Below are 13,080 nucleotides of genomic sequence, written 5' to 3'. Positions count from 1 at the left end.
CAGAGGTCAGCCTCCCATCAGTTCCTAACAGGAAATAGTTGTTATCAATGCAGATAGACAGCCCCAAACATCTTTCAGCTGAATAGGTGCACTTGGACACATCTTGGCACAATTGTGTGGGCGGTTTCTTTGTGGGGTGCCTGTGTTTCTGGGTTGAAGCTGCAGTCAATGCTAGTACTGTGCTTCCCTGTTGTCAGTAAATCTTTAGAACATACTGCTTTTTAAAAGATCTAATAGCTCCATGCTTTTATTTACATCATTATCCCTGTCACCTCAGCCACAGTTAGCTGTTATCGTGTGAACTCTTGTAGAAATGTCCTTGGCTGGATGAGACTAATGGCATTATATATAAGCAGGTTCTGGCTGTAGGCTTTTGACCTCAGATCAAGATATAAACTGCTTGAACTTTAACTTGCTTTTTCTTGTTTCAAGCACAGTTTTTAATAAAATGAGCTCCTTGATGGACTAAACTCCATAAAATAAAACCATATTCTTCTTACAAGCAGCAAAGGAATGAACTAGAATGGAGATTTGGAAAGAAAGAAAAGGCTGCCTGTTACTTGAATCTATTAACAACTCAAAACAATCTGAGGCATGCACTAGTTAAATCTTAGAAAGTGCTACAGGCAACCCACCATTGCAATTGCCATAGAAAATTATTGTTAGTCGTTATGTTGATAGTTCACATTGTTGGAATTACTAGCAGATGGGAAAATAGATGACTCAGAAATACAGTATTAGCTATCCATATTTTTTAAATCAAAGGCCTCTAATAAAGCCTGTAGCATCTGTGAGATTCATTTAAACAGTTGCTAGGAAGAAATTGTGTTTGAAGCAAACAAAACACTGTCTGTATAATTTGTTTCTTAGTGAATGTCTGTTTTGTTTAAAAATTTAAACACCAGTTATTTTGGAAATGTTAACTGATGCCTTCCATGTCTTCCATTTAATAACAGTATCTAATCTAAAATCAGAACATCGATTATTTGTGAATGTTGCTGAAATGGACTGGAGCTTCTGTGCATTCCTGCCATTGTTGTTTTAAACAATAAGGGAGCAACATGATAAAAACTATTCCTCAGTGACAATTGGTGTATTGATTGCCAATGTGATCCTATGCGCATGGTTACTCAGAGATCAATCCCACTGGATTCACTGAGGCTTACTTCCAAGTAAGTGTGTTTCAAGACTGCAAACAAAGAGGTTCAAACAATTTCTGGGCTCTGCCTCCCAGTATCTTTATGTTGGTGGGACTGAATAAATCAAATCAAAAAGTTGTAGGATTGACAAGAATTAACCAGTATTTGTGTTACTGGGGATGGCAGTTGCTTTGCTTTGATTCATAGCTGTCTAACTCAAAATTGATCTGATTTCTTACTTGATAACTAGCCACATCTAATCAAACGGTATTTTATATCACAGAGAATGCCTTGCTTCCTTTGAAGTAAAAGTATGACATACTCAGATTTTAAGAAGAAATTTCTCAAAAGTTTTGTAATAAAGACGCAGTGCAAAAGACCTCAATACTTGTTTGCATGCTGGGAAGGGTGAATACCCAACCTTCTGCCTAACTGACCAGAAAGAAATGTCACCCTAGAGTTAAAGAACTTTCTTTAACAAGACATTCATAAGTGGGTTCAAAATATATAGATAAAACTAGTAGCAATATGGACATTTTAATTCCTGATCTGATCCAAGCTGATCCAGAAATAGGAGTTGCACCAATTTTTCTTCAGTACGTTTTACTAATCTCTGGAAGAGTGAACTGCCTCTCTAACTCAGCATTTATTTATTTTTTCTTTCTCTCCCTGGAAATTTGCTGTAACATGGATGAATAGAGGCAAATAGTATACAACTCCAATCAGAGTCTACTTAATTTATCACTGACTAGTTATTACAGTCCTCCCCCTTTTTCCTATGAGACCATGCTTAACCACCTTGTATATAAAACTTTAAAACCCAATCCTAGCTGAATTCTGGATGACTTCAGCTTTGTTTGGTTAAAGCTATGATGGTAAGTAGAAAACTATTCTGATATGCTGAGATGGTATACAACTGTCACATTTTCTAACTACCGAAACAAATGTCCTAAACTTGAATAATTTGTTCAAGTTTTTGAATGTTTTTCAGACATGGGTGCTTTGGCAACCATTATGTGCTGAACAAGGGAACTGTGGGTTCCAGTCCCCTTTCAGCCATGAAACTCACTTAGTGTCTTAGCCTTAACATACCTTTCAGGATAGTTTTGAAGATGAGGTAAAGGTAAAGGCACCCCTGACCATTAGGTCCAGTCATGACTGACTCGGGTTGAAGCGCTCATCTCGCTTTATTGGCCGAGGGAGCCGGTGTACAGCTTCCAGGTCATGTGGCCAGCATGATTAAGCTGCTGCTGAACCAGAGCAGCGCACAGAAACTCTGTTTACCTTCCTGCCAGAGTGGTACCTATTTATCTACTTGCACTTTGACGTGCTTTCGAACTACTAGGTTGGCAAGAGCAGGGACCAAGCAACGGGATCTCACCCCGTCGCGGGGATTCAAACCGTCGTCCTTCTGATTGGCAAGCCCTAGGCTCTGTGGTTTAGATCACAGCGCCACCCGCTGTGGATAAAATGAAGGCCTAATGACTTCCGGGTTGACGCGATCTGGAAATGGCGGATTCCCTCCGAGCTGCGGAGGGAATCGGCTCTACCGAGGACGGGTCTTTGCCGCGCCGGCGACGCGGGGACCCTTAAAAACCGCAGGCGCGGATGCCTGCGGACTGAAGACTCGGCGGGTGCCTTAAGCGCCCCCCCTGATCCACGAAGAGCCTTTTTAAAGGCTGCGGAGAGGATACGGGGGTGGCGTGGCACTGAGAGTCGATCGCTACCTCGGTGGAGCGAAGCCGCGAGCCAAGACCAGAGAGCGCTGACTTCCTTCCTTGAAAATTTGGACTGAAAGAATCACCCGTGAGTAAGACGGATTGGGACTTTAAAAAAAAATTTACCCTGAATTGGAGACGACCGGGGGGTGTGCTAAAAGGAAGTCCGCACCCCCCCTTGCAGACGATCTACGCAACGACATAAGAGCTAAGCTGGAGAGCCTACCCTTGGTGGGGTGAGTTAAAAAGGACATTAACTTTCAAGATTTGGCTAAAGGAAATTTTGGGCTGGAGAGTGGAGTTTTGGAAACTTTCTTTTTGTTTTAAATAACCCCCCCTCCCGGGCTCGGGAAAGTCCTGCCTTTGTGCCTGTGTAAGAGCTGCGGAGTTTGACAGCTGTCAAAGCTGTCAAACGGGCAGTTTAAAGTAGAAAAATTGCTATCTAAGATCCCTCTGGACTAAGACGACTTATAATTGAGCCAAAATTGTTGGAAACAAAGTAACAATAATTTGTTAAAGGACTGTTGGAGAAAAGACTAATAAGTAACCAGATTCCCTCTAGGGGGAATTCTGTGAAACTACAATGGATACAATGGCTGTGGAAGGAAAGTTACTAGTGGAAATCGAAAGGATGTTTCAATTGGTGGGAACCTTACAAGAGCAGAGCTTGGCCATGAATAAACAACTTGTGACTATGACCTTGGGAACAGGCAACTCTGCTCTCTGTATTGAGGACCTGAATGAGAAAGAATCCACAGCTGAATGGGAAACAATATCTACAGAGGTGGAAGAGACTAAACAACAAGAAAAAGAAGAAGTAACCTTGGGAAGTAACAACCAAAAGTTGACATCTGTGGAACACAAGCAAGGAGACGCTGGGAACTTATCTACCACAAGTCTGCGAAAGACACAGAAGAAGAAGGAGGAGGTCCCGGGACAATATGGAATACAGGAACTTAAAATAAAGAAATATGACTGGGGCCTCAGTTTGGACTTTGATTCTGAAGATACAGGCTTTGTGGAAATTTTTCAGCAGTTACTTTCAAATCTCCTTGTGGGAAGAGAATACACTTTGATGGTGAAAGAACTTTTTCCAGACTCGACGACTGACATAAAGGACTACCAACAAGACAGGCGGAGAGGGACTGAAATAGACTTGAAAGCCTCGGACGTGAGGAACCCAGGCTGAGAATCTCGAATTTGGATTTCTATTGGGAAGGGACAAAAACCGGGGATGGGAGGGAGGGAAGAGGAGATTCTTAAAAACTCTTAAGACTTTTAGGTTTGGTTAATATGACTCTTAATTAAGACAAAATGAAAATCGATGGAAGAGAACTTAAGTCCAACTTAGGAAAATCAATTTTTATTATAAAAGAGGTAATAAGATGAATAAGATGGTTAAGAGGAGAAACACCAACTTGCTGATATAATCTTGGGAACTGGGATGCACGAGGGGGGGTGGGGGGAAGTCAGGGAACAAGGTTATGAAATGGGGATTTGCTGATTTTATACATGTTTTGTTTTGTGTCTTTCTTTGTGTGTGTTTTGTTTTTATAAAAGCAGAAAACCAAATAAAAATTTTTATAAAAAAAAATAAAATGAAGGCCTAATGGGATGTTACGCTAGCTATGACTGCTACCAAACCCCACATCTACCTAGTAATGTCTATTAATATAAAATCATGACAAAAACATCATTATGTTTCAGCATTTCCTTACGTTTTCCCAGTTCATTGGCTGTTGCTTGCAGATGGCAGATAAATTAAGAATGTGTTGATGTTACTTCACATGCTTTGTCTGCTAGAGGCTACCAGGGAGATGCTAGTTGGTATCACCTTCCTAATAGTGTTTTGCAGAAGAAACAAGTTGGCTCTTGAAGGCAGGGCAAATTGGATCATTTAGATAATGAAGAGAGTTCTGCTTTTAAGCAAAGGTTATTACTGTTAAGTATATTGCAATTTTAATATCATTCAACTCTTACATTGGGGTTCCAGGCATGGAAGTTTGCATATAAGATGCAATATTTAATTCATAACTTCATTTGTTTCATGTAAGTAATTAATTGACTACCGTCTCATTGTGCTGGAAGGGGCAACATATAGAAGGCAGGATTGTTGCAAGATGCAAAATAGATGGTGAAAATGGAGATCACGGTGCTATTATTAAATACAAAATTCAGCTAAGCTCTCAACTGTGGATAATTCTGTTTATTTTAAATTTTAGAATCCTGTGCTCGTTATCACAAGAAAAAAACGCATTACCGGGTTTGGGCAAATTTTTCATGAGCAGTATCTTGGGAAATTTTCAAACCATGTCAGGATGAGTTGGGGTATTTTGCTCTACTTGGAATCTAACATTTTTAAAATGTCATTTTTAACAATCTGCTCTTGGCTATGGAGCTCCATGTTTAATTTCATAAATCCATTGCTGCTGTTAACAAAACAGTCTATCTGTGTGCATCACATTGTGCCACTTTTCACTCAAATGTTGGCTTCCCTTGTATTTTGGTTCTGCCCACCTCCCTGGCACTTGAATACTACAAGCGTTGCTTTGGAGGGTTTTTTGAAAACACATATTGCTGATTCCAAATAGGAAAATGACTCATTTCCACAATCCTGTCTTTTCCCAGCTAGCATTTACTTTCAAAACGTGCGGCATTAATATTATGAACTACACTAGTTAGCTTCCAGAAACAAATGACAAATGAATGTTTATGTAATTTCCCCTTTCTCTACCCTTTAATGCAGAAGAAGGAAAAACAGTAGTGGCCCTTCTTAAGTGCTCCATTTTTTATAGATAGATAGATAGATAGATAGATAGATAGATAGATAGATAGATATGGATATATTGGGGGGGGGGGTACTTTAAAGCAAAGGAAAGCGTCTGTTTTATAAAAGCAGCAGGAGAGAGACCAGAAACGGCCACCAACTATATCAAGGAAAGTTACCTATTTAGGCCATGAACCATTTTAACTGGAAAATAGTAATGTCTGTTTTTCTGCAGATTTTGAAAAGGGGGAGCAAATAAGCATGTAATATAATGATCTTCTAGGGACTGCCATTGAAGGCAAGATGAGATGAACCTTAACTAGGTTGATTTGGTTGCTGTAACCCAAAGAACATGCACGTGGGGGAAGACCGCTGCCTAAATTTAGTGTGCTGTCTGCAGATAAGACCAAAAAAAGTTCTGATGGGAGGTACACAAAAGCCTTGCAGGCCTATGTGCAAGATTTACATGTCTTCTTACAGAATAGTACTGAACATTGCTATGTGCTGTGCTTGCTGTTTTCTTCACATTGGCCAGTAGTTTACATTGCCCAACCACTGAATTATTGGATTGTGGACTTTCAGTCCTGAAAAATATTGAAAGGGAAAATGGTTTCATAGCTGGGATAGGTAGCACCAAGTGCTGTTGTCTGATTTAGGAAAGATACATGGGTCTGTGTGAGTTGTGGTTAGTCAGGTTTTTAAAAAAGCTATAAAAATGTAATTTAAAGAACTTTTCTATTTCCCGCGGCCTTCACAGGAAGAGAATGCTTCTACACTCTCTTCTTGTAGCAGAAGTTGATTGCCCTAGGAGATTCTCAACAGCAATTTCATTGTTTCAATTGATATTTTACAAAAACAAAGGACTTTTTGGCATTCCAGAACTGTTTTCTAGTGTAACAGCATAATTAAAGTATGATATGTGTTTTCAATTTTGTAGACAAAGGATATTTTTGGACTACAGAGTAGCTTCACCAGGAAATTGTTTTTATCTGATGAAGCAATGGCGTATTCGATGCCAGAGAGTTTTGTTCAGCAGGAAACAGAGTTTCTGTTTAATCCTTCCTAAGTAATCATGACGAAAATAATCAAATCAATAGCTTTAGCCTACCCTTCCCAAGCTGAACCGAGGGTTTTATGGGTTTTTATTTGTAGCTTTTACTTAATTAATAGCAAACGGAAAGTGGAAGCGAATGAGCTATGAGCTTGAATGTTTTAATAAATGTTTGTACATTTTCTGCATGAGAGCCTTTAGTAAAGTCGATTTCTTCGTGCATTGTGCCCAATACTTTATTCATGGAAGGTTGTAGTTTCTGAGAATGTCTGTTAACAATAACATTGTTTCAGGTGTACACACACATGTGCACATCAAGCCAAAAAACATTCTATTGAGGCAAAGCACATATTTTGACTGGCCCCTTTGAAATGAGGTATGCACAAATCATGGTTGACAGCATGAACATTAGCTATTTTTTATTTCTATCTACCCAATGTTGTGGGTGGGTGGTTTTCAAGTCCAGGAATTAGGAAGATGGCCTATCCTGGGTGGTGTTTTACTTCCCCTGAAGGAATAGGTTATACATAGCTTGGGGGTTCTTAAAAGGAAACACAACTGTCCTTGGTGGTGAGGAATAATAATAATAATAATAATAATAATAATAATAATAATAATAATAATTTATTTGTACCCCGCCCATCTGGCTGGGTTTCCCCAGCCACTCTGGCGGCTTCCACAAAGACCAAAAACACACTAATATGTCATACATTAAAAACTTCCCTGAACAGGGCTGCCTTAAGATGTCTTCTGAATGTCAGGTAGTTGTTTATCTCTTTGACATCTGATGGGAGGGCGTTCCACAGGGCGGGCGCCACTACCGAGAAGGCCCTCTGCCTGGTTCCCTGTAGCTTTGCTTCTCGCAATGAGGGAACCGCTAGAAGGCCCTCGGCGCTGGGCCTCAGCGTCCGGGCAGAACGATGGGGGTAGAGACGCTCCTTCAGATATACTGGGCCGAGGCCATTTAGGAATGCCTATGCTCAGTTCCTGCTATGCCCTCTATATTGGGCAACCCTTGAAGAATATCTAGAAGTTGCAGCTTATGCCGAATGCCACTTATTGACTAATAGTCAATAAGTAAAGCAGCTAAATGGGGTCATATAACACTGATCCTTAAATCACTGCACTGGCTCCCAGTCTGTGATCAGTGTTCATGGTGTAGGTATTAGTACACAAAGCCCTTCATGGCTCAGGATCCAAGAACTTGAACAATCACCTTCCCAGCCTGTGCTTTGCGATTGACTGGGGAGGTCCCACATGTGCTCCTACCAACAGGAGTGGCCCATGATTTGGTGACTAAAGACAGGACCTTCTCAGAGGTCAAAAACAGCGCTGCAATCCCTGGGGAAGGGTGATTATTCTACATGCTGCTAAGTTTCAGATGTCAACTGAAAACATTTTTGTTCACCCTGACTTTGGGGACGTGAGTTTTGCCCTGGGTCTTAACTAGCATTATTGTCGAACCTCTGTATAATGTTATTATTTTAGCTGTTCTGTTTTAAAATGTTTTAATCACTGTGTACTACAGTTCTTGTCATGTTGCTACCCCTCCTCTCTTGACATGTCCCTGACACGGCTCGCTTTGGCCCTTTTCATTGTAGTAGGCATAGACTGGTGAATTTCTGGAAATGTGCCAGGAGTGCCTGCCAGTGGCAAATTTCTGATATCTACTGGGTAGGGTACTTGTACCCAATCCTAAAGCACTCTCGTGTACATTGCTGTACTACAGGACCACGTGGTATTTTGCTTGCCCAACACTCATGGTTTTTGCGAATCTGTATGCTGCAGATGACAATAGAAATAAAGGTTGAAGATAATATTTATATCCTCAACAGAAAGAGGTCCGACTTTGATAATGGAAAAATACACTGAAATCAGTATTGATTCACAACCAGATCAATTCAGATATCATGCTTTTATTCATTTGCTTCTTTCTTAGGCCCATGTGTTCAAAATGTCAGGGAATTTACTGCAAAATCAAACTTGTGTTGTTGTTTCCCCCCCATATAAGGGTATGATTTTGTCTTGATTCTTTTAGATAGTTTGTTTCCCATAAAATAGGCAAAATTTTACCACCAGTGAAACCTGATTGGTATGCCTGCACACACAGCAACAGCTCTGACGGATGATGTAATAAATATGAACCCCAGGGTTCATTTCCCGTTTTGAAACTGTACTATTTCCTGCAAGTACAGGTGGAGGAGCCCACACTTAAAGCACCCCCCCCCACTTGCTGGCAAGAATCCAGCTTCATCGTTCACTGCAGCTAGCCGGCATGCAAATGAGCCATTTTCTTTGTAAATAGCCCTCGTTATTATTAATGTTTGGATAGCTCCTGAGAAATTAATCAAGCACTTCTTTTGCAAAAATGCTAATGTACTACTGCCCTGAGAGGAAGGAAGTTGATTTTAACAGTCTCCTTTTTCTGAATCCAGACCATTGTTTTTAGGCAGTTTTGATCATCCAAGGCAACTTGCCTTGAGTAGGTGCAACAGTGACCCAGTGAAGGATCTGAATTTTTGTCAGAAGGCCCATATGAACATGTTGAAAATAGCTTGCTGTTTCTGTATAGCAGTGAGTAGACCATTCGCTGCTAGCAAAGATAATAGGAAACAAATTAGGAGTAAGGCAAGAGTAAATAGTTGCTTTCTGCATCACAATAAAGTTAGAAGTTCCTGCCTCCTAACATACGGAGCTGCCTTAGGGCCAAACTAGGCATGACAAGCTCCCAAATTTTTAGATAGCATGTGAACCTAGCCCAGAAGCTGAACTGTTGTTTGTACACTATCAACAAACCACAGTAGGAAACCATGGTTTGTTGTTGGTTAACAAACCTTGGTTTGTTCCAACTGGGATTTAGCATTACATGTAAACTCAAAACCCTTACTTAACCATGCTTTGTTTGAGCACCCCATCCCATATACCAGGGATGTCCAACTGGTTGACTGCGACCGACAGGTCGATCCCCGGGTGATATTGGTTGATCGTGGTCAACCGCTTGCTCTTTCCGGCCCTGCCCCCTTGCTTTGTCGTTCATTCGTGCAGGATCGCAAAAATGGAAGTCAGAGTTATTGCTGCCCTGCTCTTTTTTTGGTGAGCATTATTCGGTGTTCCCGTTATCAAATTAGGACTGCAAATTCGGCACCCCCCAAAAAGGTAAATAACTTTGATGTGCCCCCTTAAAAAAAGGTCACAACTTTGACCTGCCCCCCCCCCAGAGTAGATCGCAGTCTCTTGGGAGTTGGACGTCCCTGCCATATACCGTATTTTTCGCTCTATAACACGCAGATTTTTTCTCCTAAAAAGGAAGGGGAAATGTCTGTGCGTGTTATGGAGCGAATGTGTGGTCCCTGGAGCCGAAAAATAAAGCAAAAATCAAACCGCGCTTCAGGGAGAAGGGAGCTCCGTGAGACAGGAAGTTGCTGCTTTCCTGCATTCTGCCTCAGGGTCTTACTGCCCACCCTGCTCTGTTTCGTTGCTGTGTTTGCTCAAACGGAACAAAGAGCAGGGAAAGCCCCTCCCCTCCAGGCAAGAAGAGAGGAAAGCAGAGCGACCGAACAAAGAGCAGGGAAAGCCCCTCCCCTCCAGGCAAGTAGAGAGGAAAGCAGAGCGTCGCTCTATCCTGTCCCTGCTCCGGAGGGAACAATGTATGTGAAGGGAAGAGAGATTACAGGTTCGGCTTAAAATTCTGATTTGACTTCCTGCTTTTTGTTTTTGGGGACACACAGCATTCAAATATGCTTTCTTCCATTTAAAAGGATGAAATCCTTAAACAGTGGCTGGCTTGGGTGGGTGGGTGGGGGAAAACTTTTGCCTTCCTTTCCTCACGTTATAGCCCTCTCCTGCATTCTTAGCCTTCTGTGTTTTTCCTTCCCTCCCCACTTAAAATGTGGTTACAAAGCATGGATCCACATGGATCCTCAGGATCTTTGCATTGGGTCACCCCAAATTCACCATCAGAGCACACAGCACGTCCATGGCTACAGCCTGCCCCCCCAAAATCACGCACCCACTGTTGCCTGGGGCTGCAATGGTGCAAAAACGTGGTTACAAAGCATGGATCCACATGGATCCTCAGGATCTTTGCATTGGGTCAGCCAAAATTCACCATCAGAGCACATAGCATGTCCATGGCTACAGCCTGCCCCCCCCCCCAAAAAAAATCACGCACCCACTGTTGCCTGGGGCTGCAATGGTGCAAAAACGTGGTTACAAAGCATGGATCCACAGGGATCCTCAGGAACTTTGCATTGGGTCACCCCAAATTCACCATCAGATCACATGTCTGTGGCCACAGCATGAAGCACAAAAATGATACGTCCACTGTTTGATTCAGAATATTTTTTCCCTTGTTTTCCTCCTCTAAAAACGATGTGCGTGTTATGGTCAGGTGCGTGTTATAGAGCGAAAAATACGGTACTCATGAAACTACAAAGGCACGAGGTGAGAGAAACTGCAAACCAAACCAAATGGCAAAAAGTCATGGTTTGTTTGATCTTCTGTAGGACAACTTGTGGTTAACTCATGGTTTGTTAACCATCAAACTATATGAAAACTGGAGCTAAAAACAAGCTAAGATACAAGGGGACCTTATATGCTCATAAGTTGTCAAGTTTTAGGTTATTTGTTATGCATTTTGCTGCATTGTGCACAGCTATTGCTCAGTCTTACTCTTATTTTATTTATTGCTCAGTCTTACTCTTATATTAAATAAGCTTTATGGCTTTTGTTTTTGTATTCCTATCTGGATAGCTGAAAAACCTGAGTTTGGAAGAGCTGCAGATGAGGTTAAAAGCTTTGGATCCAATGATGGAACGAGAAATTGAAGAACTTCGTCAAAGATACACAGCCAAGAGGCAGCCGATTCTGGATGCTATGGATGCAAAAAAACGAAGGCAACAGAACTTCTGATCTTCCTACATTGCAAGATAATGCAGCAAAGCGAAGTGGACACTGGTGAAAACTGTACATAACTACAAGTCTTGAAAACTTGCGACTTTGAGCTTCACAACAACTTAAGCTGAAGTCCTTAAAGAAGGCACATTGTATTTTTGGCAGCCTGAGAGAAAACCCTGTCCTATTTTTATGTTTTAATACAATAGAAATTTCACATTCCACTTCCTGATATTTTATTTGGCTATGTTGCAGTAATGATGTGCGTTGTACAATAAGGAGTAGTGTCTAGTTCCTGGTAAGACCTAAAACTCTCTCCTAATTGCACAATAATGCAGGGCCTTAAGTTGCAATATATTTTCCTCCATTTAAAAGCATATTTATTGTATATGCGTAGGTGATCTTATTTATTTTGATGCTTGATGCTTCTTAGCTATAAATAGTGATTGCAGATACTAATAGTGGAAGCCGTGATAGAGTAAGTAAAATGTATGTGTGGGGCCACACTCTAGACAAAAGTTACAACGATATATTAAGATCAGGCTCAGGTTTCGAGTGTTAGCTCTACTTGGCTTGTAAGTGCACACTTGGGATTCATGGTTTTGTTTTTGCTTCTTTTTTTGAGCTTGAAGTTTATGCGTTTTAAGCACTGTGGAGATTTTGGGGGGTTAGTGATAACACTGGCAGTGCTAGAGAAAATGCTTATGTAGGGACATAGGGCACAATCCACTAAAAGGTTTTCCTGTGCAATTTTTTTTTTATATGAATGGGGGTTATGCACTCTTAAACAACTTCCATTCATCACCCAAAGATTTGAATAGGAAATGTCCCCAGCAGGTTTCCCCCTAAGCTTGCCACTTTCGCTTTTTGTTGAAAAGGATCCTACAAAATAAGGGACAAGTGCCTATGTAGTTTTCTCTCTCTCTCTGTCTCTCTCTCCCCCCACATTATGCAGGAAAAATTCAGGTCACTCATTCTTGCTTCACATTTTTGCCTGCCTTTGCTTTTCATTTATAAACTCTATTTTAATATCCTACTTGGTTCCACAGTTTTTTTTTAAAAAAACTGTTACACTAAATGGACCATTTTGAACTCTTGCTTATTTTTTCAATACCTTCACCCATTTTTTCCTCCTTGTATTGGAAATACTTTTATTATAAACATACGTTAAGAAACACTAATTGAAAAGCCAAAGAAAATTATTCTGGTCCATAGCTACAAGCATGCACAGGTGGCCCCTCCCTTAGTATTTCTCCTTTTTGGCAGCTTTTCACAACAAATGGCAAAGCCATTTTTAAAAAAACTGCTGAGTTTAAAATGCAATTTGCATTTCTGCTGTTCAAGCAAAGGAAATAGCTGTGGGAAAACTCACAGGCAAGTATGTGTCTTACAGCGCAATCCTATCCATGTCTACTTAGAAGTAAGTCCCATTGAGTTCAATTCCCATGTAAGTGGTCATAGGGTTGTGGCCTTAATTACCTTGCTGCATTGCTGCATTGTGAGCAATAAATA

The 13,080-nt window shown here is 41.0% G+C and overlaps 1 protein-coding gene across 1 annotated transcript in view; it reads left to right on the top strand.

Moving 5' to 3' along the window:
• The window catches only part of STK3 (serine/threonine kinase 3), a 110,064-nt gene extending 97,205 nt beyond the window's left edge, over positions 1–12,859 (top strand). Inside the window, exon 11 of the mRNA XM_081204811.1 lies at positions 11,428–12,859. Coding sequence (XP_081060937.1) covers positions 11,428–11,586 — 159 coding nt within the window. The 3' untranslated portion in view covers positions 11,587–12,859. The remainder of the gene's footprint in view (positions 1–11,427) is intronic.
• Positions 12,860–13,080: the final 221 nt, after the last annotated feature.

Source organism: Podarcis bocagei (assembly GCF_964188305.1).
Source record: "Podarcis bocagei genome assembly, chromosome: 8".
In the NCBI taxonomy this organism is placed as follows: domain Eukaryota; kingdom Metazoa; phylum Chordata; class Lepidosauria; order Squamata; family Lacertidae; genus Podarcis; species Podarcis bocagei.
Note: the sequence above shows the minus strand (reverse complement) of the source record. Positions and strands in the feature narration are given on the sequence as shown.